Source organism: Oncorhynchus masou, chromosome 14 (assembly GCF_036934945.1).
Source record: "Oncorhynchus masou masou isolate Uvic2021 chromosome 14, UVic_Omas_1.1, whole genome shotgun sequence".
Taxonomy (NCBI): Eukaryota; Metazoa; Chordata; class Actinopteri; order Salmoniformes; family Salmonidae; genus Oncorhynchus; species Oncorhynchus masou.
This window is the reverse complement of record NC_088225.1, coordinates 1,372,621-1,399,425: the sequence shown is the minus strand read 5'-3', so window position 1 is coordinate 1,399,425 and position 26,805 is coordinate 1,372,621. Positions and strand designations below refer to the sequence as shown.

At 42.1% G+C, this 26,805-nt stretch overlaps 1 protein-coding gene across 1 annotated transcript in view; it reads right to left on the bottom strand.

The window, feature by feature from the left end:
* The window catches only part of LOC135553939 (corticotropin-releasing factor receptor 1-like), a 168,794-nt gene extending 142,166 nt beyond the window's left edge, over window positions 1-26,628 (bottom strand). Inside the window, exon 1 of the mRNA XM_064985886.1 lies at window positions 25,639-26,628. Within this exon, the coding sequence (XP_064841958.1) occupies window positions 25,639-25,662 (24 nt within the window). The 5' untranslated portion in view covers window positions 25,663-26,628. The remainder of the gene's footprint in view (window positions 1-25,638) is intronic.
* Window positions 26,629-26,805: the final 177 nt, after the last annotated feature.

The following is a 26,805-nucleotide window of genomic DNA, read 5'->3' as shown; positions in this document are numbered from 1 at the left end:
GTTGTTGTTAATTGTAATCCCATGTCCACTACCACTATTATTATTGCTGTTGGTCCCACCATATATTTATAAATAAATATATATCTAATATATAAATATATATATTTATTTTATTTTTTGATATGTAATACTTTGACAATGTAAGTAATAATGAACTTGCCATGTCAAAAAAGTGAATTGAATTGAGAGAGTGTGTGTGTCGGTGAGAGAGAGAGAGAGAGAGAGAGAGAGAGAGAGAACAACAGAGTAGCTGAGGGTGTAGGTGAGGGTGTGTGTGTGTGTGTGTGTGTGTGTGTGTGTGTGTGTGTGTGTGTGTGTGTGTGTGTGTGTGTGTGTGTGTGTGTGTGTGTGTGTGTGTGTGTGTGTGTGTGTGTGTGTGTGAGATAGCATGAGAGACAGCGGAAACTGCACCACACACCCTACTGTCCAAAAATAAACGTCCTCTCACACAGTGGGATAGCTACTGAGAACACCAGGGAATCAAAACCCTGAGAGAAAAAATGACTATGAGAGAACCCTATCCCTATTTTTTCCAATTTTGATACCCTCTGAGGGGGGACTGTCGGATAAATCATTAATCTGCGTCCCCTATGGTCTGTGGTCAAAAGTAGTGCACTACATAGGGAATAGGTTGCCATTTGGGATAAACACTAAGTATGCCTCTCGACTTTGCCTTTTCACTTGACCTTGCGGTTGCGGTTGACTCTGGGCTGGTATCGTTGCTGTAGGGTTGCTAATTGTGATAAATGAGAATGACACCAGCTCCTACGGTAGCCCAGCAAGTCAATATATTTAATGCCAGCTCTGGCACGGCGAGGAGCTGCCGTCTCTGTGGGTAATTAATGGAGGATGCTCAGGCTTGTATCAAGGATGGCGGTAAAACGGCACAGTGCACCTCTCTCTTGCATACATCTCCCTACTCAAATTCTAGTGCAGCCCCCTCGGGCAGTCGTGTGTGTGTTTGTGTGTGTGTAGGTCTGCGTTTGTGCTTGCATATGGGTGAATGTGTATGTTTGGAGGTGATTGTACCAGTACATGTTCAAATAAATCAGATGTCGGAATGGTACGTTGATATAAAATCCCCTGGTCATGCCACATACAGACTGATTATCTCCTTTTGTATTTTTAATGTCTTCCCTCTGGAGAAACTAAATGATGACGTTTATCTGGATAGCTGCCGTCTCTTTGAGACACTCGTGACACGAGGGAACGAAACACGGAGTCAAATGCTTCCACATGACTTCCTGCATATCCCAGGCGCCTCGAGCCTGCGACAGATACCGGGAGACCTGGGATATAAAAAAGTCCCCACTCACAGGACCATAAATATGTCACTCTGTCGTGGAAGGAGGCCAGTGTTTACAGCCTGGCCAAGCATGGGTTATCAGGCCTCTGGACAATCCACAGTGCACCATAAACATTACAGCAGAGATGGAGGAGGGGGGGAGGACAAGGGGAGAGAGGGAGAGAGAAAGAGAGCAAAAGGGTGGGAATGTGTAGCATAGTGGTGACTTAGGGGCCATTTACATTAGTAAAATGTTTAGTGAGATCTTTCTTCAACATCAGATTTGCAACTTTTCTGTTTGTACTAGCCTTGGATGTGGTGTGGCCAAAGCTACATTCCTGCTTCGTAATGTGACTGCAGCTACTAGCATACTGTAGATACCATAGTATACAGACAAACAGAATAAGGATAGCAATTGAAACTATACAGGAGCTTCTTATCTAAATTATTTTCCACATAATGTTTCACACTTGATTAATGCAACGATTCAAACGTTTGTGGCTATTTTAAAAGCCTTTCATTTTCAATTTCGGCTAATGTAAAAATGCTGTCTACTAATATAAAAGGTCATTAAGGTGATTCTTGCAGGGACATGTGTTGTGGGAAAGCCATTGTCTTTACACAGTACCTAAAATAAATGTATTTTAAAGTTGCCGTTTCAATTGTGTTGATGAATTTCTTGTGCACATTGTATTTATATGAATTGTGTCGAACAATTCAGCATTAGCTGCCATCGATACTTTGTAATGTTGAATTTGAAATAAACCATTCTATATACGGTGCATTCGGAAAGTAGTCAAACCCCTTAACTTTCTCCACATTGTGTTCCGTTACTGCCTTATTCTAAAAAAATGTTTTATTTTATTTATCATCAATGGACACAGAATACCACATACTGAATGAATCAAAAACTGTTTAGACATTTCTGCAAATGTATAAAAAAAATCAAAACTGAAATATCACATTTAGTATTCAGATCCTTTGCTATGAGACTCGTAATTGAGCTCAGGTGCATCCGGTTTCCATAGTAGAAGTTGGAGTAAATTTAAAAATCAAGTAACTTAGAAGAACAACAAAAATAACATATTGAACTTGTAAAAGTACCTCTTGTTAGCTACTCCCCATCGTTGTTCACAATTACACTAAACAAAATTATAAATGCAACATGTAAAGTGTTTCATGAGCTGAAAAGAAAAATCCCAGAAGTTTCCCATACAGACAAAAAGCTAATTTCTCTGAAATGTTGTGAACAAATGTGTTAATATCGCTGTTAGCGAGCACTTCTCCTTTGCCAAGATAATCTATCTACCTGACAGGTGTGGCATATCAAGAAGCTGATTTAACAGCATGATCATTGCACATTACCTTGTGCAGGGGACAATAAAAGGCAACTTTAAAATGTGCAGTTGTCTCACAACACAATGCCACAGATGTCTCAAGTTTTGAGGGAGTGTGCAAATGGCATGCTGAATGCAGGAATGTCCACCAGAGCTGTTGCCAGATAATTTGATGTTAATTTCTCTACCATAAACTGTCAACGTCTTGTTAGAGAATTTGGCAGTATGTCCCTCTGGCCTCACAACTGCAGACAATGTGTAACCACGCCAGCCCAGGACCTCCACATCCGGCTTCTTCACCTGTGGGATCGTCTGAGGGGTATGTGGGGGTGCGGAGGAGTAATTATGTCTGTAATAAAGCCCTTTTGTGGGGAAAAAAACTCTTGATTTGCTGGGCCTGCTCCACAGTGGGTGGGCCTATGCCCTCCCAGGCCCACCCATGGATGCGCCCCTGCCCAGTCATGTGAAATCATAGATCAGGGCCTAATTTATTTATTTAAATTAAAAATCTTGGAAATTGTTGCATGGTGCGTTTGTATTTTTGTTTCAATATAGTTCACATCAATAACAATTGAGTGAAAGGCTTGTTATTTACAGACTACTGAGACACGGCTATAGTGTCTCTTCGCCTTACATCATAGATATCTCCCACTTCCTTTCCCAATTAGCTAGTTTGTGAGCTGCTTTGAGGCTATGTAATTGCACTGATAATAAGAATACAAAATATCCACAAATAAACCCAACTGCACTCGAGTCCTCTGATCAAACAAAAAGGAGAAATAAACAAGATAACCCTTTTGGGAACCGCAAACAATTGCTTTGATGAGTTTGTGTTAGCGGGAAACTGAGTATATACTCTGCAAAAACAAAATAATCATGCAGTAACTTAATTTAAGTAACTCATCGGAAAAGTCAATCAAAACCATGGTTGGCTCCCCAAAGCTTTGTTATGGTACCACCCCTGGTGCCTGCTGCTCTCAAACCACCGTAGACTGTGCACTTGAATTTAATTAACATACAGAATTGGCTCAGGTGAAACCCCGGCGCAGGTATGGAGATGCGCTGCCTTAGTCCTCCCCTGAGTTATATCGGCTAAGGAAGCGTAGTTGGGAAAGAAATCTTCTCATAGTTAGTCAACCAAAAAACCTTGACAAGCTTCAAAGCTGCATGGGACTCAAAAAAGTCCCTCAGAAAGTATTCATACCCTTTGATTCTTCCACTTTTTTTGGTTACAGCCTGAATTCAGAAATGTATTAAATCATATTTTTTTCTCACCTATCTACACAGAATATCCCATAATAACAAAGTGGATTATTTTTTTTGAAATACAGAAATATCAGATGTACACATCCGAGTCAATACTTTGTAGAAGCACTTTTGGTGGTGATTACAGCTGTGGGTCATTTGTGGTAAGACTTTAATAGCTTTCCACATCTGGATTGTACAAAATTAGCCGATTTATTCTTTTAAAAATTCTTCAAGCTCTGTCAAGTTGATTTTTGGTCATTGTTAGCCATTTTCAAGTCTTACCATTGATTTCCAAGACAATTTCTGTCAAAACTGTAACTAGGCCACTCAGGAACATCCAATGTTGTCTTGGTAAGCAACTCTAGCGTTGATTTGGCCTTGTGTTTTAGGGTATTGTCTTGCTGAAAGGTGAATTCGTCTCCCAATGTCAGTTGGAAAGCAGACTGAACAAGGTTTTGCTTTAAGATTGTACCTTTGCTATTCCGCTTCTTTTCATCCCAAAAACACCCTAGTCCTTGCCAATGACAGGCATACCCATAAAATGATGCAGCCACCACCATGCTTGAAAATATGAAGAGTGATACTCAGTGATGTGTTGTGATGGATTTGCTCCAAACATTGCACTTTGTATTCAGGACAAAAAGTACATTTCCTTTGCCAATTTTTCTGCAGTTTAACTTAAGTGCCTTGTTGCAAACAGGATGCATGTAATATTTGTATTCTGTACAGGCTTCCTTCTTTTCAGTCTGTCATTTAGATCAGTATTGTGGAGTAACTACACTTTTGCTGATCTATCCTCAGTTTTTTCATATGACAACCATTAAACTAAGTCACTTTTTAAAAATCACCATAGGCCTCCTGGTGAGATCCCTGAGCAGTTTCCTTCTTCTCCGGCAACTGAGTTAGGAAGGACACTTGTATCTTTGTTGTAATTGGATACACCACCCAAAGCCTAATAACTTCCTGATTTATTTTACACCTCAACAAAAGGGTGCCAATCGGTGCCTTTCTTTGTAGTTGAATCTGTGCTTGAAACTCACTACTCGACTGAAGGACCTTACAGACAATTGTATGTGTGGGGTATAGAGATGGGGTAGTTATTCAACAATCTTTTTAACCACTATTACTAAACACTGAATGAGTCCGCGCAACTTATCATGTGATTTGTTAAGCAGATTTTTACTGAGCGTATTTAGGCTTGCCGTAACAAAGGAGTTGAATACTTACTGACTCAAGACAATTTAGCTTTTTTTTTTTAAATCCACAAACAATTACAAACAAAAATTCCACTTTGACATTATAGGGTATTGTGCCTAGATTAGTGACACACAATCTCAATTTAATCCATTTTAAATTCAGGCTGTAATACAACAACATGTGGAAAAAGTAAAGAGGTGTGAATACTTTCTGAAGGAACTGTATGTCTCTAAAGGGATAAAAAACCTGGACGATACACTCTGCACACTGCATATAGCTTTGTAGTCAAAGCAGGAAGGGTTTGATACGGACATACAAGAGTATGAACAAACATATAATTGATTGCGTTTACGCACTCTCCAACTCGAGACCTATGTAAGAATCATGAAGCAATTTTGTGTTGAAAAAGGCATGAGGCGGTTATCTGGGTCTGGGAAACTGCCCATAGATTCCTATTCAGACATTATGAGACTGTTATCCCTTAGACTCTAAGGTTTATAGCCATTGAGTACTGTACTGGAAATAGACTACACAATGACTGGAATTTGAAAAATAAATAAAGGATTATATTTGTCCAGAAATAGTCGCTTTATTGCTTTGGTATTTATTTGATTTCGCCATGTTTAGTTATGTAAGGACTAGACAGCAAATATCCTGTGATGTCCAGTTTCACAACGCCCATATTGGACAAAATCATCTCTGTATTATTCTATCTACCGACAACACCCCATCACTAAACCTTAAGAACATGAAGAGTAAACCAATCAGATTCAGATTATGGGACGGTCACAGTAAAGTAGGAAATAGGAAAAGGAAATAGGACTAGATAAGAGACAGATAATGATCGGGCAGCGTGTCCGTGTTACTTCATGAGTTCTGGATTACCAGTTTTACCAGTTAAACTGTAATAGTCAATGCACAGGTTAGAATTATCTTTACATTAGATCTGTCATGCTTAGCCCCGCCCGCTCCCGCTCCCCCTCCCTAGCACTCGAAGGCATTATGCACTCCTGCCACCATCATTACGCACACCTGCCTATCCCCCATCACGTGGAGACTACGTGGCAGGCTGACTACCTGTTATGCGAGTGCAGCAAAGAGCCAAGGTAAGGTGCTAGCTAGCATAAAGCTTATCTTATAAAAAACAATCAATCTTAACATAATCACTAGTTAACAACACATGGTTGATGATATTACTAATTTATCTAGCTTGTCCTGCGTTGCATATAATCTATGCGGTGCCTGTTAATTTATCATTCAATCACTGCCTACTTCGCCAAACGGGTGATTAAACAAGAGCATTCGCGAAAAAAAGCATGGTCATTGCACCAATGTGTACCTAACGATAAACATCAATGCCTTTCTTAAAATCAATACACAAGTATATATTTTTAAACCTGCATATTTAGTTAATATTGCCTGCTAACATGAGTTTCTTTTAACTAGGTAAATTGTGTCACTTCTCTTGTGTTCTTTGCAAGCAGAGTCAGGGTATATGCAGCAGTTTTGGCTGCCGGGCTAGTTGCAAACTGTGTGAAGACAATTTCTTCCTAAAAAAGACTATAATTCATTTGCCAGAATTGTACATAATTATGACATAACATTGAAGGTTGTGCAGTGTAAAAGCAATATTTAGACTTAGGCATGCCACCTGTTAGATAAAATACGGAATGTTCCGTATTTCACTGAAAGAATAAATGTTTTGTTTTCGTAATGATAGTTTCCGGATTTTACCATATTAATGACCTAAGGCTCGTATTACTGTGCGTTATTATATTATAATTAACTCTATGATTTGATAGAGCAGTCTGACTGAGCAGTGGTAGGCAGCAGCAGGCTCGTAAGCATTCATTCAAACAGCACTTTCCTGCATTTGCCAGCAGCTCTTCGCTCTGCTTCAAGCATTGCGCTGTTTATGACTTCAAGACTATCAGGAGATTAGGATGGCAATGCTAAAGTACCTATTAGAACATCTAATAGTCAAAGGTATATGAAATACAAATGGTATAGAGAGAAACAGTCCTATAATAACTACAACCTAAAACTTCTTACCTGGGAATATTGAAGACTCATGTTAAAAGGAACCACCAGCTTTCATATGTTCTGAGCAAGGAACTTAAACATTAGCCTTTTTACATGGCACATATTGCACTTTTACATTCTTCTCCAACACTTTGTTTTTGCATTATTGAAACCAAATGTATTATTATTTCATTATTTATTTGAGACTAAATTGACTTTATTGATGTATTATATTAAGTTAAAATAAGTGTTCATTCAGTATTGTTGTAATTCAAATCAAATGTATTTATAAAGTCCTTCTTGCATCAGCTGATATCTCAAACTGCTGTTCAGAATTGTCATTATTACAAATATATATATAAAAATCATCCGATTAATCAGTATATCCTGTTTTTGGTCCTTTATGAAAAATCATAATTGGTCGACCTCTCGTCATTACCTCCCCTATATCTGTCTGTTCCCAAGCTCTGTCCCTCCGCTTCAGGATTAATGTTTGTATGTAAATGTAAATGTATGTAGTTTTGTTACCCAGTGCTGACGCTGTTACTGTCTTGTTCCATGTCTGTTCCCAATTAAATCTTGACTCCCCGTACCTGCTTCTCTACTCCAGCATCGGTTCTTACAGAACGCAGCAACCATCAAACGAAGCATCGGGGAGTGCTGGATTTCAGTTGGTGGTGACGTCGGGTCCGGGGGCTGAAGGAACCGGGGGCCAATGGAACCGGGGATGCCTAAGCCAGCTTGTCGGGCCGGGTGGCGCACCTAGAGGGGGAGGGGGGAGGCACTTTCATGCCTGCTCCAACTCCCCCTCCCTGGTGTTTGAAGGCACCAGGCTCCCCAGCATTACGCACTCCTGCCACCATCATTACGCACACCTGCCTTCCCACGTCACGTGCATCAGCGATTATTGGACTCACCCGGACTCTATCACCTGTGTCATTACCTCCCCTATATCATTCTGTTCCCAAGCTCTGTTCCCCGTTTCAGGATTAATATTTGTATGTCGTTATGTTACCCGGTGCTGACGCTGTTCCAGTTTTGTTCCATGTCTGTTCCCAATTAAATGTTGACGCCCCGTACCTGCTTCTCTACTCCAGCGTCGGTTCTTACAATATCACTGTCTGTGAATCATACCCTTCAGCCCTGTGCTATGCAATCTCTAACACGCAACCCAAACAGGCTGCGCGCGTGCGCCGTCGTGAAAACATTTATTTTGTCCCCCTACACCAAGCGCGATCACAATACGCAGGTTAAAATATCAACTCTGAACCAACATTCATTTGGGGACAGGTCGAAAAGCATTAACGATGTATGGCAATTTAGATAGTTAGCTTGCACTCGCTAGATAATTTGTCCTATTTAGCTAGCTTGCTGTTGCTAACTAATTTGTTCTGGGATATAAACATTGAGTTGTTATTTTACCTGAAATGCACAGGATCCTCTACTCCGACAATTAATCCACACATAAAACGGTCAACCGAATCGTTTCTAGTCATCTCTCCTCCTTCCAGGCTTTTTCATCTTTGAATTTATATGGTGATTGGCATCTACACTTTCATAGTATTACTACGACGACCGGCAAAACAGTTTGTCTTTCAATCACCCACGTAGGTATAACCAATGAGGAGATGGCACGTGGGTACCTGCTTCTATAAACCAATGAGGAGATTGGAGAGGCAGGACTTGCAGCGCGATCTGCGTCAGAAATAGAAAGGAGTTCTACTTTAGCCCTTGGCAATGCAGACACTTGTTGGTACTCGCGAGCAGTGTGGGTGCAATAATTGAATAACATGGATTTCTACATTTATTTTGCAACGCTCGTGCACGCGACGGGTCCGGTCTGGTCAGCATGTAACAGTTATTTTCCAATGCTGCAGTATCTAAGGTCAAATATACAGTGTGGCCCATATACATTATAATCTATTAATCTATACCTACAAACAACAGTTAAGACCTTTTTACAGTATAGCCATCACCTCTATGTAACCCGGTTATTACACCACCAACTCTTTTCACAGCCCTGATTGGCCTTATGTCTGACATATCAGTTTCATACACCACTCCTATGGAAACGAAAGAGAAATATGCGTCCCAAATGACACCCCATTCCCTACACAGTGCACTACTTTTCAGAGCCCTATGGACCCTTTCGGAATAGGGTGCCATTTGGGACGCAACCAGTGAGTGCTCCTACAGTGTCTTTAAGTGCTTCTATACATGCGTCTGTGAGCATAGTGTGATGTCGAAAAATAAAGAACAGCCATGCAAGCCAGCAGATGGATCGCAGTTTGGCTTGCCAGGAATTATTTCCTTCATTCTATTATTAAAGGGGCAATCTGGGAATAGTGAATACATTTTTACATTTTAAAAAGTGGTGCCCACTTTGTTTTTGTTTGAATCTCAGATTGCCCCTTCAAATACCCAGCTCTCTGTCAACACTGCCATGGTAATGAGGCCAAGGTAAAGAGGTTTCACTTGAAGTTGATCAGACCCATTTTCTGAGAATTTTACAGGGCTCATGTTGTAAGGGGCTTAGGGAGAGGAAAAGCAAAGGCTTTTCTGAGCGACTATTATCGTTATCATCCACATTTGATTACCTTTGGTACTTAATGTCCTGTCATCTCCGATTTGGTTATCTTTTTATAGAATGAATTTACAAGGGAGCCAATATGTAGTTAACCAAAGACTGCAACTAGCCATCAGTCTATGTGATGTGTCGTAACATATATTTTTGTTTCAAACCATTTTCCGATTTCTTTTTACACATTGTATTGGTTTGAGGAACTCTGAATGTATGTATTGCAATCCAAATCCTAATTTCTACTTTATATCTATTTATATAAGGATTTTAGATGTGGTGGTCTAGAGATGCCTGATATCCTATGACTCAATCAAAACAAGTGGTTAGAATTTCTCCTCCAGTTGCTTGCTATACCTTGGGACCAATTGCACAGAAGTGGCATAGATTTCTCATGGGCTAGACGAGGAAACATCTAATAAAATCTGCAGCAGCACTCTAATCCTGACATTGAGCTATCCTTCACTGCGATAGGTTCAGGGCTGTGCATGACCAGTTTTCCGTTCATTAGGGGGAACAGTTTTCAAAATGGAGTGAAACTGAGAAGTACCACTGTACCTGAACATGTCCAATAAGAATACTGATTTTTGTTTTCCATTGGAAAACGGTTTGCAACTATGTGCTCTACTGAACATGACCCTGAGCAGAAAAAAGAGCTCCCCTCTCTGACCTTCAACTCCTCCATCCTGACCTTAACAGAGATAACCTGTACTCCACTCCTGCAGAGTGCAAATACTGCATTCCCATATCTTCTGTAATAGACTCCTAACTGCACTGATTGATACACCTGGCAGCCTCACCTAAAGTATATGGCATACTGTATAGTGGGATATTGGTTCATTACTGGGCTTCAAACTTTGACTGATTGAAGTTCTCAAGCATCACACTATCTGCAGCAATCAGTCCAGTCACCTTGGCTTGGGGAAGGTGGGCTTTAAAACATGTGTGTGCTGGCAACCGGCTACCATTGATTAATATGTTCAAGTGGAGCTGCTGATGCAAGCGCTTTCGAGGATTTCAGCCTTGCGGCGTCGAACATATACTTTATCATCAACGTAAAGCCAGCCGCTTGTTGTAGTGCACTATACAGGGAATAGTGTAACATTTCAGCCGTGATAGACAATAGACGGCTTTATAGGTGACGGGAGTCGGGAAAGAAGCACGCACATCATGCGTCTCGAAACATCAAACCATAGTGTAAATGCATATATGCCATATAAGTAATCAATGAGACACATGGCTGTGGTAAAGGTCGCCGGAACTGTTCGCAGTCACACAGATGTATCATATTCCCAACAGCGTTAAAGGGGAATGGAAACACTTTAGGAAGTAAATCTAAGCAAGATATGTATTCAATCCACTAATACTAAACATGTGCATTTAACATACAAACATCTCTATATATAGTATTTTCATCGCCGACAAGGTTTATTTGAGCTAAGGTCAGCGCCATTTTAAATTGCCATAGTAAAGACTGACGCCAGTGCGTCACTGGCAGGAATCAGCAAATTGTCTGTGGTATTGAGTTTTCGTGCGGGGAGTGAATCGAAGAGAGTGAGGTTAGGGGTGGACAACGATGATGGCAACAGCAAGTAGTAATTCAAACATGAACTGTATAGCGCCAGGCTGTATGAATTGGCTCAAAGAAAATCCCTCGGTAAACTACCATTGGCTGCCCAAGGACCTACAACTTTTATAGAAGTGGCTCCATATCCATATAAGAGGAAGGACGTGCCAGCTCGAGCTAGCAGGATATACATACAGCATTTCAAGGAGGCAGAATTCGCGATGAAGGGCACTTTCGATGTTATGGTGTAGGGTTACCGAATGACCATCATTAACATCGCTGACTTTGGAGTCAAGCAAAAGCGATTGAACGGAGGAGGTGACGCGAATCAATGCAATGGAGCCTGAGGTAACATTAACCGGTCATGACTTTTGTTGACAAGGCTAGCATCAGACACTGGACAACTTTGTGTAACACCCCCCAGCAAATAACGTTAGTAAGCAACTCAACTGCAACTAAAATTGCAACACAGTTTATCCACCCCTGTTATTAGGTAACGTTAGTTCATATAGTTAGCTTCCACCTCAGCTAGTCAAGTACTGTAATACATTTTGCTGACAGATTTGTTTTTGTAATGTTTTGTTAGCTCCATCTCATTTAGCTAGACTGAAGTTGACATAGCTAATGTTTGCTGAAAAATAAATGTCCCTGTATTTGCTGTGTGTGTGTGTGTGTGTGTGTGTGTGTGTGTGTGTGTGTGTGTGTGTGTGTGTGTGTGTGTGTGTGTGTGTGTGTGTGTGTGTGTGTGTGTTGACAAAGCATACAAGACAGGTAGCTTGTTAATGCCAACTGATATATTTGGGTTCTGTTTGTCTTAACAAAACGTTTGTTTGTTTTCAGGATGACATCTTCATCCCTGAAAACGTTTTCATCCTGGGGGAGACTGTGCAGGAGGCAGGTGGTACATGCAAATCCATATTATTTATAAGGCTATTGTTTATTTCAAGTATATGCTGTGATTCTTGAATATAACTATAGCCTAATAGATGCCATAATTGTTTTCTACCAACAAGAAAGAATGGTTAGTACTGCTTGTCAAACTGACACCTGGGTGCCTGTGCTGCCGTGGAGAAGAAGTCCACCGGGACCATCACTAAAGAGCTCAGGGCCCATCTAGATTGCGCTCATGACCACCAGTATACAACCGAGTCCTGCCCCTAAACGCCACAGATGGAGCTGACAGAGAGTAAGATCAGTGAAGACCATAAATCTCTGTCGGGGGTCAAAGACGAGACTTGTAAATTTGATGTCCGAAGGCCATTCATTTCACATAAAAAGATAAATTAACACCCATGGCATAATTGTGTTAAGTGTTTGCAACAATATATAGAATAATGGGTGACATACTGTATCTAAAAAATGTTTAAAAACTTGAATAACCTTTGTCCAGACTTTTGCGCTTCATCAATGTCATTCAGTTTAACAATGGTAAAAAGCCATTTTAAAGCATATCACATGATGGTAATCACAGAAGACCCACAAAGAAGACCCATTGAAGATCCTCTATCAATGTGATGAGGTGAGTAAATCTCTCTGAAATATTTTATGATTTCACCTTTTCACCCTCAAGTAACCTTTGTAAAAAAATGCATGTCCTTCAGTACAACACAGAAAACATACTTTTAATGTTATTATTTTATAAAATGCTGTATTAAACATGAAAAGTAAGGATAATCTTTGTAGGTCAAGGTCATTACTTTATATAGATGACCAAGGAACTGCCTGTTTAAATATGTTTATTCATGAAATCCGTCCTTCAGTATCACGCTTTTGTGCTTCAGCACAACAAAAGTTTCATGTTATACCATGTTATACAATGTCACTCATTACGCTGAATGACAGTAGCTGTGTTATACCATGTTTTCACTAGTTTACAACATTTACAACAATTTATGCTTTGTTTGAAATGTTCAATTCTTATTTAATCCTAAGTGAATTAAATTGTACCTCATGTGTCAGTTAAACTATGTTGCATAGTAAACCCCATCTTCTTTATGTGTGTGGCGTATGGGTAATTTCTCTCTCTCGCTAGCATAGAACCGATCGACAGTTGAAGTCAGAAGTTTGCATACACCTTAGCCAACTAAATTTAAACTCAGTTTTTCACAATTCCAGACATTTAATCCAAGTAAAAATTCCCTGTCTCAGGTCAGTTAGGATCACACTTTATTTTAAGAATGTATAATGTCAGAATAATAGTAGAGAGAATGATTTACTTGATCTTTTATTTCTTTCATCACATTCCCAGTGAGTCAGATGTTTACATACACTCAATTACTATTTGGTAGCATTGCCTTTAAATTGTTTTACTTGGGTCAAATGTTTTGGGTAGCCTTCCACAAGCTTCCCTCAATAAGTTGGGTGAATTTTGGCCTATTCCTCCTGACAGTGCTGGTGTAACTGAGTCAGGTTTATAGGCCTCATTGCTCGTCAACGCTTTTTCAGTTCTGCCCACAAATGCAGAAATGGGATTGAGGTCAGGGCTTTGTGATGGCCACTCCAAAACCTTGACTTTGTTGTCTTTAAACCACTTTGGAAGTATGCTTGGGGTCATTGTCCATTTGGCAGACCCATTTGCGACCATGCTTTAACTTCCTGACTGATGTCTTAAGATGTTGCTTCAATATATCCACATAATTTTCCGTCCTCATGATGCCATCTATTTTGTGAAGTGCACTAGTCCCTCCTGCAGCAAAACAACCCCACAACATGATGCTGCCACCCCCGTGCTTCACGGTTGAGATGGTGTTCTTCAGCTTGCAACCCTCCCCCTTTTTTCCTCCAAACATAACGATGGCCAGTATGGCCAAACAGTTCTATTTTTGTTTCATCAAACCAAAGGACATTTCTCCAAAAAGTACAATCTTTGTCCCTGTGCAGTTGCAAACCGTAGTCTGGCTTTTTTTACGGCAGTTTTGGAACACTGGCTTCTTCCTTAATGAGTGTCCTTTCAGGTTATGTCAATATAGGACATGTTTTACTGTGGATATAGATACTTTTGTACCTGTTTCCTCCAGCATCTTCACAAGGTCCTTTGCTGTTGTTCTGGGACTGATTTGCACTTTTCGCACCAAAGTATGTTCATCTCCAGGAGACAGAACGCGTCTCCTTCCTTCTCCCAAGGATGAACCAGACTTGTGGCAGTCTACAATTTTTTTTCTGAGGTCTTGGCTGATTTCTTTTGATTTTCCTATGATGTCAAGCAAAGAGGCACTGAGTTTGAAGACGGGCCTTGAAATACATCCACAGGTACACCTCCAATTGACTCAGATGATGTCAATTAGCCTATCAGAAGCTTCTAATTGTTTTTATTTTACCTTTATTTAACTAGGCAAGTCAGTTAAGAACAAATTCTTATTTTCAATGACGGCCTAGGAACAGTGGGTTAACTGCCTGTTCAGGGGCAGAACGACAGATTTGTACCTTGTCAGCTCGGGGATGTGAACTTGCAACCTTCCGGTTACTAGTCCAATGCTCTAACCACTAGGCTACCCTGCCTAAATCCATGACATAATTGTCTGGAATTTTCCAAGCTGTTTAAAGGCACAGTCAACTTAGTGTATGTACACTTCTGACCCACTGGAATTATGATACAGTGAATTATTGTTGAAAAAAATACCTGTGTCATGCACAACGTAGATGTCCATACCGACTTGCCAAAATTACAGTTTGTTAACAAGAAATTTGTGGAGTGGTTAAAAAACTAGTTGTAATGACTCCAACCTCAGTGTAAGTAAACTTCCGACTTCAACTATAAGTACAGCTAGCTTGCACAATTTAAAGATCGTGTTCTGTTTTTACACAGTTTTATAACTTAAAAAATAGCTAAAAGAAAAATGCTATTGCTGCTACTAAAAATAGTTCATAGGATCCTTATTGTTATTGCTAAAGGAATCACATTTAATCAATATTTGTGGCCCGTAGTGATATGTGTCATTCAGGGTAACAAAACATTGTCATACAGTATAACACCAGTATTTTATATTAAAATACAATAACTTTGTTTTGTTGACTCAGAGAGACAAAAAGAAATCTCAAAGGATTAAGTGAAATATATATTTTATAGATTTTGGCAGGAAGTTTTTGTAAAAAAAACCTGTGACACATCAAATATGAGGGAGTCAAAATAAAATAATGTCAGTTTTTCTGGGTAGTTATATTTCTGCCCGTCTAAGCATGGATATATAACCTTGTGATTATAACACTTAGTTTTATAAATTACTGTCACGCCCTGGTGTTAATATTTTGTGTTTTCTTTATTTATTTGGTCAGGCCAGGGTGTGACATGGGTTTTGGAATGTGGTGTGTTTTGTCTTGGGGTTTTTCATAGGTATTGGGATTGTGGCTTACTGGGGTTTTCTAGCATAGTCTATGGCTGTCTGAAGTGGTTCTCAATCAGAGGCAGGTGTTTATCGTTGTCTCTGATTGGGAACCATATTTAGGCAGCCATATTCTTTTAGTGTTTTGTGGGTGAATGTCCTTGTTCCTGTACTTGTGTTAGTTAGCACCAGTTTAGGCTGTTTCGGTTTTCACGTTACGTTTCTTGTTTTGTAGTGTTTGTGTTTAGTTGTTTTATTAAAACATGAATCTCAATAGCCACGCCGCATTTTGGTCTGACTCTCCTTCACATGAAGATAAGCGTTACAGAATCACCCACCACAACAGGACCAAGCGACGTGATAACAGGCAGCAGCAGCAGCTGTGGGAGAGGCTGCATTATTTGGAAGATTGGACATGGGACGATGTGTTGGATGGCAAGGGTTGCTACACATGGGAGGAGATCCTGGCGGGAAAGGATCGCCTTCCATGGGAACAGGTGAAGGCAGCAAGGAGTGCAGAGGCAGCCAGAGAGAGGAGCCGGCGATATGAGGGAACACGGTTGGCAAGGAGGCCCGGGAGTCAGCCCCAAAAATGTATTGGGGGGGCTCACAGGGAGTATGGCGACGCCAGGTAGGAGACCTGCGCCAACTTCCTGTGCTTACCGGGGGGCAAGAGAGACCGGGCAGGCACCGTGTTAGGCTGTGGTGCGCACGGTGTCCCCAGTGCGGGTGCATAGCCCGGTGCGGTACATTCCAGCTCCGCGTATCGGCCGGGCTAGAGTGAGTGTCGAGCCAAGTGCCATGAAGCCGGTTCTACGCATCTGGTCCACAGTGCATCTCCTTGGGCCGGCTTACATGGCACCAGCCTTGCGCACGGTGTCCCTGGTTCACCTGCATAGCCCAGTGCGGGCTATTCCACCTCGCCGCACTGGCAGGGCGACCGGGAGTATTCAACCAGGTAAGGTTGGGCAGGCTCGGTGCTCAAGAGCTCCAGTGCGCCTGCACGGTCCGGTCTACCCAGTACCACCTCCACGCACCAGCCCTCCGGTGGCAGCTCCCCGCACCAGGCTTCCTGTGCCTACAGTGCGCCTCGCCTCTCCAGCGCTGCCAGAGCCTTCCTCCTCTCCAGCGCTGCCGGAATCTCCCGCCTGTTCAGCGCAGTCAAAGCCTTCCGCCTCTACAGTGCTGCCGGAGTCTCCCGCCTGTTTAGTGCTGCCAGAGCCTTCCTCCTCTACAGCGCTTCCGGAGTCTCCCGCCTGTTCAGCGCAGTCAAAGCCTTCCGCCTCTACAGTGCTGCCGGAGTCTCCCGCCTGTTTAGCGCTGCCAGAGCCTTCCTCCTCTACAGTGCTGCCGGAGTCTCCCACCTGTTCAGCACTGCTAGTCTGCAAGGAGCAGCCAGAGCTGCAAGTCTGCAAGGAGCTGCCAGTCTGCAAGGAGCTGCCAGTCAGCAAGGAGCTGCCAGAGATGCCAGTCTGCATGAAGCCGCCAGAGCTGCCAGTCTGCAAGAAGCCGCCAGAGCTGCCAGTCTGCAAGAAGCCGCCAGAGCTGCCAGTCTGCAAGAAGCCGCCAGAGCTGCCAGTCTGCAAGAAGCCGCCAGAGCTGCCAGTCTGCAAGAAGCCGCCAGAGCTGCCAGTCTGCAAGAAGCCGCCAGAGCTGCCAGTCTGCAAGAAGCCGCCAGAGCTGCCAGTCTGCAAGAAGCCGCCAGAGCTGCCAGTCTGCAAGAAGCCGCCAGAGCTGCCAGTCTGCATGGAGCAGCCAGAGCCGTCAGTCAGCATGGAGCAGCCAGAGCCGTCAGTCAGCATGGAGCAGCCAGAGCCGTCAGTCAGCATGGAGCAGCCAGAACCGTCAGTCAGCATGGAGCAGCCAGAGCCGCCAGTCAGCATGGAGCAGCCAGAGCCGTCAGTCTGCCAGGATCCGCCAGTCAGCCAGGAGCTTCCAGAGCCGCCAGTCAGCCAGGATCCACCAGTCAGCCAGACTCTTCCAGATCCGCCAGTCAGCCAGGATCTTCCAGATCCGCCAGTCAGCCAGGACCCGCCAGTCAGCCAGACTCTTCCAGATCCGCCAGTCAGCCAGGATCTGCCGGAACCCCCAGTCAGCCAGGATCTGCCAGAACTGCCAGCCAGCCAGGATCTGCCAGAGCCAACTACCTTGCTGAGCTTCCTCTCAGTGCTGAGCTACCCCTCAGTCCCGAGCTACCCCTCAGTCCCGAGCTACCCCTCAGTCCCGAGCTACCCCTCAGTCCCGAGCTGCCCCTCAGTCCCGAGCTGCCCCTCAGTCCCGAGCTGCCCCTCAGTCCAGTGGGCCCTTGGTGAGGGCTACTAGGCCAAGGTCGGCAGCGAGGGTCGCCTATCTAAGGACGCGAGGAAAATGGACTAAGAATTTGTTGGAGTGGGGTCCACGTCCCGCGCCGGAGCCTCCACCGTGGACAGACGCCCTCCCGGACACTCCCCTATGGGTTTAAGTGTGCGGCCGGGAGTCCGCACCTTGGGGGGGGGGGGTTCTGTCACGCCCTGGTCTTAGTATTTTGTGTTTTCTTTATTTATTTCGTCAGGCCAGAGTGTGAGACATGGGTGTTGGTATGTGGTGTGTTTTGTCTTGGGGTTTTTCATAGGTATTGGGATTGTGGCTTACTGGGGTTTTCTAGCATAGTCTATGGCTGTCTGAAGTGGTTCTCAATCAGAGGCAGGTGTTTATCATTGTCTCTGATTGGGAACCATATTTAGGCAGCCATATTCTTTGAGTGTTTGTGGGTGATTGTCCTTGTTCCTGTTCTTGTGTTAGTTTGCACCAGTTTAGGCTGTTTCGGTTTTCACGTTACGTTTCTTGTTTTGTAGTGTTTGTGTTTAGTTGTTTTATTAAAACATGAATCTCAATAACCACGCCGCATTTTGGTCCAAGAATGATCAGATTAATATTGCCATTGAGAAAATTCAAAACAAAACGAGACATGACCTTTTTCAAGGTCAGTCTCGCAAAAAGACGCATTCTTGCGTTCTAACTACCCGCTATTCAAAGTGCTCTGAACAAATTAAGGGAATTGTTCACAAACATTGGCACATCCTAAAATCCGATGATAGTCTAGGTAATGTGTTTTCGGACCTTCCCTTGGTCGTATTCTCGCGGGGCAGAAATCTCAGAGACCAATTGGTACACTCTGATTTACCACCCCAAGATATTCCTGAACGACGTCTATTTGCGCCCCTACTGGATCGAAATTACAAATGTAATGGCTGTGCTCAATGCAATGAAACTTATAAATGTAGATCCTTCAAACACCCACAAACAGGGAAATCGATCCCAATAAAAGGTGTTATTACGTGCTCCACTGAGGCAGTTATTTATCTTATAACTTGTCCTTGTGGTAAAAATTATGTAGGTAAAACAAAGCGCGAATTAAAAGTACGTATCTCAGAGCATCGTAGCACCATTAGGTGTAAAAACTTGACTTATCCAGTTGCGGCCCACTTCTTGGAGGCAGGCCACTCGATTTCGTCTCTGCGTTATATTGGCATCGAACATGTCACCCTCCCTAGGAGAGGGGGTGACCTTGATAATTTATTGTTAAAACGAGAGGCAACCTGGATCTTTAATTTAAAGTCTCAACGTAGACCGCATTTTGGTCCGACTCTCTTTCAAACCAAGAAAGCCTTTACAATTACATTTTACTAGGGTACCTTCATATGAATCACAATACAAATGATTTATTGGCTTTATTTTTGATTATAACTAATAATAGGGCATAGGTGACTCTCCAATGAACATAAAAAAGCAATTCAGGGAATTGTAATTGCTGTTTAATTTTATTGTTACTTTGAAAACCTTATATGACTTTGACCCATGAAGCTGAGAGCTCAGACTCACAATCACAGTGTGAGCCAAGATATACTATCGATTCCTTTGGGGGAGTGGGATGGTGTTCCCTAAAATGGAGAAGGAGCAGGCAATTCAACAGCAAATTCAAAGATGCACCTATCCAAAAATGGAATCGAAGTGGAATTGTTTTTCCTCTGATTTATTTTTACCCGTTTCAATGGATGTGCCACCTTGTCCCGGATCTGCTGTTTCGACTCTCTCTCTCTCTCTCAACCTATGAATGCTCAGCTATGAAAAGTCAACTGACATTTGCTCCTGAGGTGTTGAACTGTTGTACCCTTTATAACCACTGTGGTTTTATTCTTATGTAAAAATATATTTTTCTGAAATATATTTGATTGTTTGTTTGCTGTTCTGCATGCTGTGTATTCACTAACAGTCTGAGTGATGGGCCATTTTTATAGTATCTAACATATTTTGGTGTGCATTTAATCTGCATCTTAACTTCTTAAAGTAGCAATCAGCAGTAGGAACAATAACAAAGTGTCTACCTGCTCCTCTTTCGGTAAAAAAATGAGGGATGGGCCTGGTGAAATGTAACCACTTTCAAATTCATAGACAGAGCTATAGATGCAAGGACTGACCATTCATGATATCAAAATTGTAAGCCTGTTTCTATGATCTGTTTCCCCTAACATGTACCCAGTTTGCTTTGGATAAAGGCATCTGATAAATGGCATATATTATTCAAGTCTACTTTGACTCTGCCAACTAGCTGCCCAGTGTCGTCACCATTCTTTCAAATAGAAGGCAGGCAAAGCTAGTTGAACTCACTACTCTAGTGACAGGGACACAGGATTAGTGCGCACTGAAAGTAGTTTTAATGGATATCAATGGATATACAGTACCAGTCAAAAGTTTGAACAACACCTACTCATTCAAGGGTTGTTCTTTATTTTTTACTATCTTCTACGTTGTAGAATGATAGGGAAAATATCAAAACTATGAAATAACACATATGGAATCATGTAGTAACCAAAAAAAGTGTTAAGCAAATCCAAAAATATTTTAGATTCTTCAAAGTAGCCCCCCTTTTGCCTTGATGATGGCTTTGCACATTCTTGGCATTCTCTCAACCAGCTTCACCTGGAATGCTTTTCCAACAGTCTTCAAGGTGTCCTACATATGCTGAGCATTGTTGGCTGCTTTTCCTTCACTCTGTGGTCCAATTCATCCCAAAACATCTAAATTTGGTTTAGGGGTGAATTTGGAGGCCAGGTCATCTGATGCAGCACTCCTTCTAGGTCAAATAGCCCTTACACAGCCTGGAGGTGTGTTTTGGGTCATTGTCCTGTTGGAGAAAAAAAATAGTCCCACAAAGCGCAAACCAGATGGGATGGCGTATCACTGCAGAATGCTGTGGTAGCCATGCTGGCTAAGTGTCCCTTGAATTCAAAATAAATCACAGACAGTGTCACCAGCAAAGCACCATCACACCACCTCCTCCATGCTTCACGTTGGGAACCACACGTGCAGAGATCATCCGTTCAACTATTCTGCGTATCACAAAGACATGGTGGTTGGAACCAAAAATCTCAAATTTGGACCATAGGACAGATTTCCACTGGTCTAAAATCCAATGCTCATGTTTCCTGGCCCAAGTAAGTCTCTTCCTATTATTGGGGACCTTTTAGTAGTGGTTTCTTTGCAGCAATTCGACCATGAAGGCCTGATTCACGCAGTCTTCTCTGAACAGTTGATGTTGAGATGTGTCTGTTACTTGAGCTGCAATCTGAGGTGCAGTTAACTCCAATGAACTTATCCTCTGCAGCAGAGGTAACTGGGTCTTCCTTTCCTGTGGCGGTCATCATGAGAGCCAGTTTCATCAAACCAGTTTCATGGTTTTTGCGACTGCACAAATCTTCCTGATTGACTGACCTTCATGTCTTAAAGTAATGATGGCCTGTTGTTTCTCTTTGCTCATTTGAGCTGTTCTTGCCATAATATGGACTTGGACTTTTAACCAAATAGGGCTATCTTCTGTATACCACACCTACCTTATTACAACAAAACTGATTGTCTCAAAAGCATTAAGAAGAAAATCAATTCCACAAATGAACTTTTAACAAGGCACGCCAGTTAATTGAAATGCATTCCAGGTGACTGAAGTTGATTGAGATGAAACTGAAGCTTCATGAAGCTTATTGAGAGAATACGAAGAGTGTGCAAAGCTGTCATCAAGGCAAATGGTGGCTCATTTGAAGGATGTCCAATAAAAAATATTTTTGGATTTGGTTCCTACGGAATTTGGTTACTACATGATTCCATATATGTTATTTCATAGTTTTGATGGCTTCACTCGTATTCTACAAGGTAGAAAATAGTAAAACATTAAGAAAAACCCATGAATGAGTAGGTGTGTCCAAACTTTTGACTGATAATGCATAAATATACAGTGTTGAGAACAAGTATTTGAAACACTGACGATTTTGCAGGTTTTCCTACTTACAAAGCATGTAGAGGTCTGTAATTTTTTATCATAGGTACACTTCAACTGTGAGAGACGGAAGCTCAAACAAACATCCAGAAAATGACATTGTATGATTTTCAAGTAATTCATTTGCATTTTATTGCATGACATAAGTATTTGTTCACCTACCAACCAGTAAGAATTCCGGCTCTCACAGACCTGTTAGTTTTTCTTTAATTAAGAAGTCCTCCTGTTCTCCACTCATTACCTGTATTAACTGCACCTGTTTGAACTCGTTACCTGTATAAAAGACACCTGTCCACACACTCAATCAAACAGACGCCAACCTCTCCACAATGGCCAAGACCAGAGAGCTGTATAAGGACATCAGGGATAAGATTGTAGGCCTGCAAAAGGCTGGGATGGGCTACAGGACAAGAGGCAAGCAGCTTGGTGAGAAGGCAACAACTGTTGGCGCAATTATTAGAAAATGGAAGAAGTTCAAGATGACGTTCAATCACCCTCGGTCTGGGGCTCCATGCAAGATCTCACCTCGTGGGGCGTCAATGATCATGAGGAAGGTGAGGGATCAGCCCAGAGCTACATGGCAGGACCTGGTCAATGACCTGAAGAGAGCTGGGACCACAGTCTCAAAGAAAACCATGAGTAACACACTACGCCATCATGGATTAAAATCCTGCAGCGCACGCAAGGTCCCCCTGCTCAAGCCAGCGCATGTCCAGGCCCGTCTGAAGTATGCCAATGACCATCTGGAAGATCCAGAGGAGGAATGGAAGAAGGTCATGTGGTCTGATGAAACAAAAGTAGAGCTTTTTGATCTAAACTCCACTCGCCGTGTTTGGAGGAAGAAGAAGGATGAAGAACACCATCCCAACCGTGAAGCATGGGTGGAAACATCATTCTTTGGGGATGCTTTTCTGCAAAGGGGACAGGACAACTGCACCGTATTGGGTGGTGGATGGATGGAGCCATGTATCGCAAGATCTTGGCCAGCAACCTCCTTCCCTCAGTAAGAGCATTGAAGATGGGTCGTGGCTGGGTCTTCCAGCATGACAACGACCTGAAACACACAGCCAGGGCAACTAAAGAGCTCCGTAGGAAGCATGTCAAAGTCCTGGAGTGGCCTAGCCAGTCTCCAGACCTGAACCCAATAAAAAATCTTTGGAGGGAGCTGAAAGTCCGTATTGCCCAGCGACAGCCCCAAAACCTGAAGGATCTGGAGAAGGATCTGCAGTGTATTTATTTATTTTATTTTACCTTTATTTTACTAGGCAAGTCAGTTAAGAACAAATTCTTATTTTCAATGACAGCCTAGGAGCAGTGGGTTAACTGCCTGTTCAGGGGCAGAATGACAGATTTGAACCTTGTCAGCTCGGGGATTCAAACTTGCAACCTTTTGGTTACTAGTCCAACGCTCTAACCACTAGGCTACCCTGCCACCCCTGCAAACCTGGTCAAGAACTACAGGAAACGTATGATCTCTGTAATTGCAAACAAAGGTTTCTGTACCAAATACCTGTTCTCCCCACTGTATGTTTTTTCCTCTGAAAAATTGGGGGGCCAAATAAAATCACCTGCGTGCCAAATATGGCCCGTGGGCCGCCTGTTGGGGAACCTTGTTGTATAGTGCTAGCACACACCGTTATTCCTCAAAAGCCATTTTCCCATCTGTCATTCAAGCAGCCATTGGTGATCAGTTATGTGACATGGTTGGGTGGGAGGATTTAAATCTCTGTAGCTTCTGTGCCCATTGAAATAGAATTAATGTACTCAAATTAAGTAGAATTTAATGGGAATGTCCGCTCTGTGGTCTGGTCCTTTCCATCTGAGGACTCTGCTATTGAGTTAATTAGATCAGCGGGGACAGACAGACCCAGAATGTAAATAGGAGGACATTGAGATATTTAATTGAAGAAGTAGACATTGATATCTAATTGAGGAAGAGTTTATATGAGAGGCTGAACAGATTGGAGTCTCACTGACATTCACACCTGATGAAGGAACAAGGATCTGTTTGCCTCTGAAAGAGGGCCTTGTTTAAGACGGTCCTTAAAAGTTTGGTAGACTGGAAAAAAAGTTGTAGGCCTACAGAGTCTGTCTGCAAGGCAAATTGGGAGTATAAAAATAACATTATGTTAGTGATTCATTCGAAAATGTAAAATGTATTGTTTGGTGGAGCGGAAAATAATGTCTACAGGGTCAGACAGTTTGGCAAATTTAGAGTATAAAAATGATGTTGTGTTGGTGATTCAATTTAACATAATCAAATGATCATATGAAAATCAAAGACATGGGATGGTTGCCCAGTAAAAACAAAAAGTGATCTGAGAATGTACATGTTGTCTAGCTACTGTTGATGATTGATCTGCAATCAGATATGCATAGTTTTATTTGCATTTCCACTTCCTCATTGTCCAGGTTGTCTTTTCTGCTTAAATTAGAATGCCAATCTCACTGCATTTAAAACTGTCAATCCCTTCACCTCCTAGCCCTGGGTAGCATTCCATCCTCTCTCTCCATTGGACAAATGCCAGACTTACCTCAAGCAATGGGATTAGTGTGATTCACAGGCAGTGGCTGTGTAGAAAAGAAACCCCTACTTGAACCTGCATGAGTTTGATTCTCAATGCATTGTTGCATACACACCCCTGGAATTCAAGAATGAAAATCCCGTTCAAGTAGGCCTGTGCAAGGGCTGAATACGTGTTTTGTTGCCTTCGTCGCTTTCAATCTGCGCAGGTAATGTTGGCTATGCGGATGTGATGATTGTTTTCTTATTTAATTAAACCGATTTAGATTTGACCCTCATTCAAACGTGTAATGACAACGCATAATCTTCTCCTAAATTAGGCTAAATCAGGCGAGCCACGAAAACCCCGAAAGATTGTCTGAAATGTAACAATGCATTCATGTCCAACTATCTGGGTTGGGCTTTTAAAGGGATTATCTGTTGTTATTAGCCTATACATTAAAATTACGAATGCTGTTGCTGTTAAATTAACAGCATTCTTTAAATTAAGAATGCTGTTGTAGAATATAGCTAAACTTTGATTTAGGTGACGACAAGTTCTCTCTGTCATTAGGCTATTTTAAGAACCCTGGAATTTGGATTCTTGAATACAAGCCAAGTGAATGAATCAACAAAATAATGTACATAACAATATTTAGCAACAGCCCTTTTAATCATAATAGTTAGTAGTGCTCGAGAGCTCCAGTGCCAAAATAACCTGCATTTGAAAAAGTATATTGTTCACTAGATATTGTTCTTTACAGGAGTAGTAAACGAAAAACACACATACTGCACACACACTTTTACATTCATCATTTGCTGCTGCTACTCTGTTCTTTATTTCACTCGTATTATTATATAACCTGATGACTAGTCACTTTACCCTTCTCTCATGTACATATCTACCTCAAATACCTCGTAACTCTGGTAGGCCTACTGGTAGCCTACTCTCTGTATATAGCTCCATTCTTGAGTATTTTATTTTATTCCTCATGTTACTATTTTATTTGTATTATTATTTCTAAACTCCGCATCGCTGGGAAGGGCTCTTAAGCAAGCATTTCACGGTAAAGTCTGCACTAGTTGTATTCGGCGCATGTGACACATTCAATCTGATTTGATATATGATTTATATATATATATATATATATAATCAAAGTCCCAAGCAGTGGGAGTCTAAAACACAATCTCGGCTGAGCCAACAAAACAACATAGCAATTAACTGAAACGACAACAATCATTTTCAAAGCATCTCGCATGCACCTGACATACCTGCGGAAGAATTCGCAGCCACATTTTTTCTGTGCGTTTATTTGCTGATTTCTCCAAACTCCACTCCTTCCTTGCCGCAGCTACTGTGTTACCACGAGATGCCTCCGGTACCAGACTAGGGATACTTAATCATCACAAGAGAGGATATCACACCACTTTTGGAATGAATCTTGCACACATGTAACACCAACTGTCAGTCAGTTACTTATCTTTATGCATTTTCTCAACTCTGAAGTCCCAATAAGCCTCTAAATTGCCGGTCATTATCTTATCGAGATACGTTTGGTTTGATCGGTGTCAGTCCATTTCAGAGGAAATTCAAACGTCTCTTCGGAAATATTGGTTGTACTATGTAGTTCAGTAGTCTATTTCCTTCTGTATTACAACGCTATATATTCCAGTGAATGGACTTTCCAGGGTACCGCGTTTTGCGTGGTTTTAATAATAGCCTACATGTAAATAACTCTTCTTCTCCATGTACATTAAACGAACATGACAGGTTCCAATAATTAATTCAGTGGGCCGATTGAAAGTCGGTCAGAGATTGAGGTCGGGTCTCGCGAACTTCAAAGCGTTGACAGCCTTTGCATCGTCCTTTCTCAACCCCTCTTCATAACAGTCCTCTCAAGTATTGCTTTTCCGATGTGCGACTGGTCCGGTGCTCCAATATTTATTTTCTTAATGCCGACTTCTCCAAAATACCATTTAACTTGTAATTGCCTGGCAACATACACCACACTCCTGTCTCCGATGGAAAATGTAGCATGAATTAAAAGCTGCCCGCTGCGCTCCAAAAACTGAAAAGGGAAGAGTGCTTCGCAGGCTCAGTTTCAGAAATCGCGTAATATGATGTGTTTGAGACAACTACACCGGTATCCTCTTAACGCAGTGCGCGTCCACAGTCTTTATCGCTCTTGGGGTGTTTCAGCTCCGATTCCACTTCACTCAGTCCGACCGACTGCGTTCAGAATTTAAAATATTTTGTTTGCGGTGTGTCTCTCTCAGCCTCCATAGGCAAATAGAACAAACTCCAGCTTGCGATCGCATACACTATCCTACGTCACTGCACACTTTGCGGCTCTCCTTTCTTCACCTTTGTTTTTCCTCCTGAGAGCAAATTACCTTACTTTCACTTTTATCAAAACAACATGTTAGACATGCTTCTCG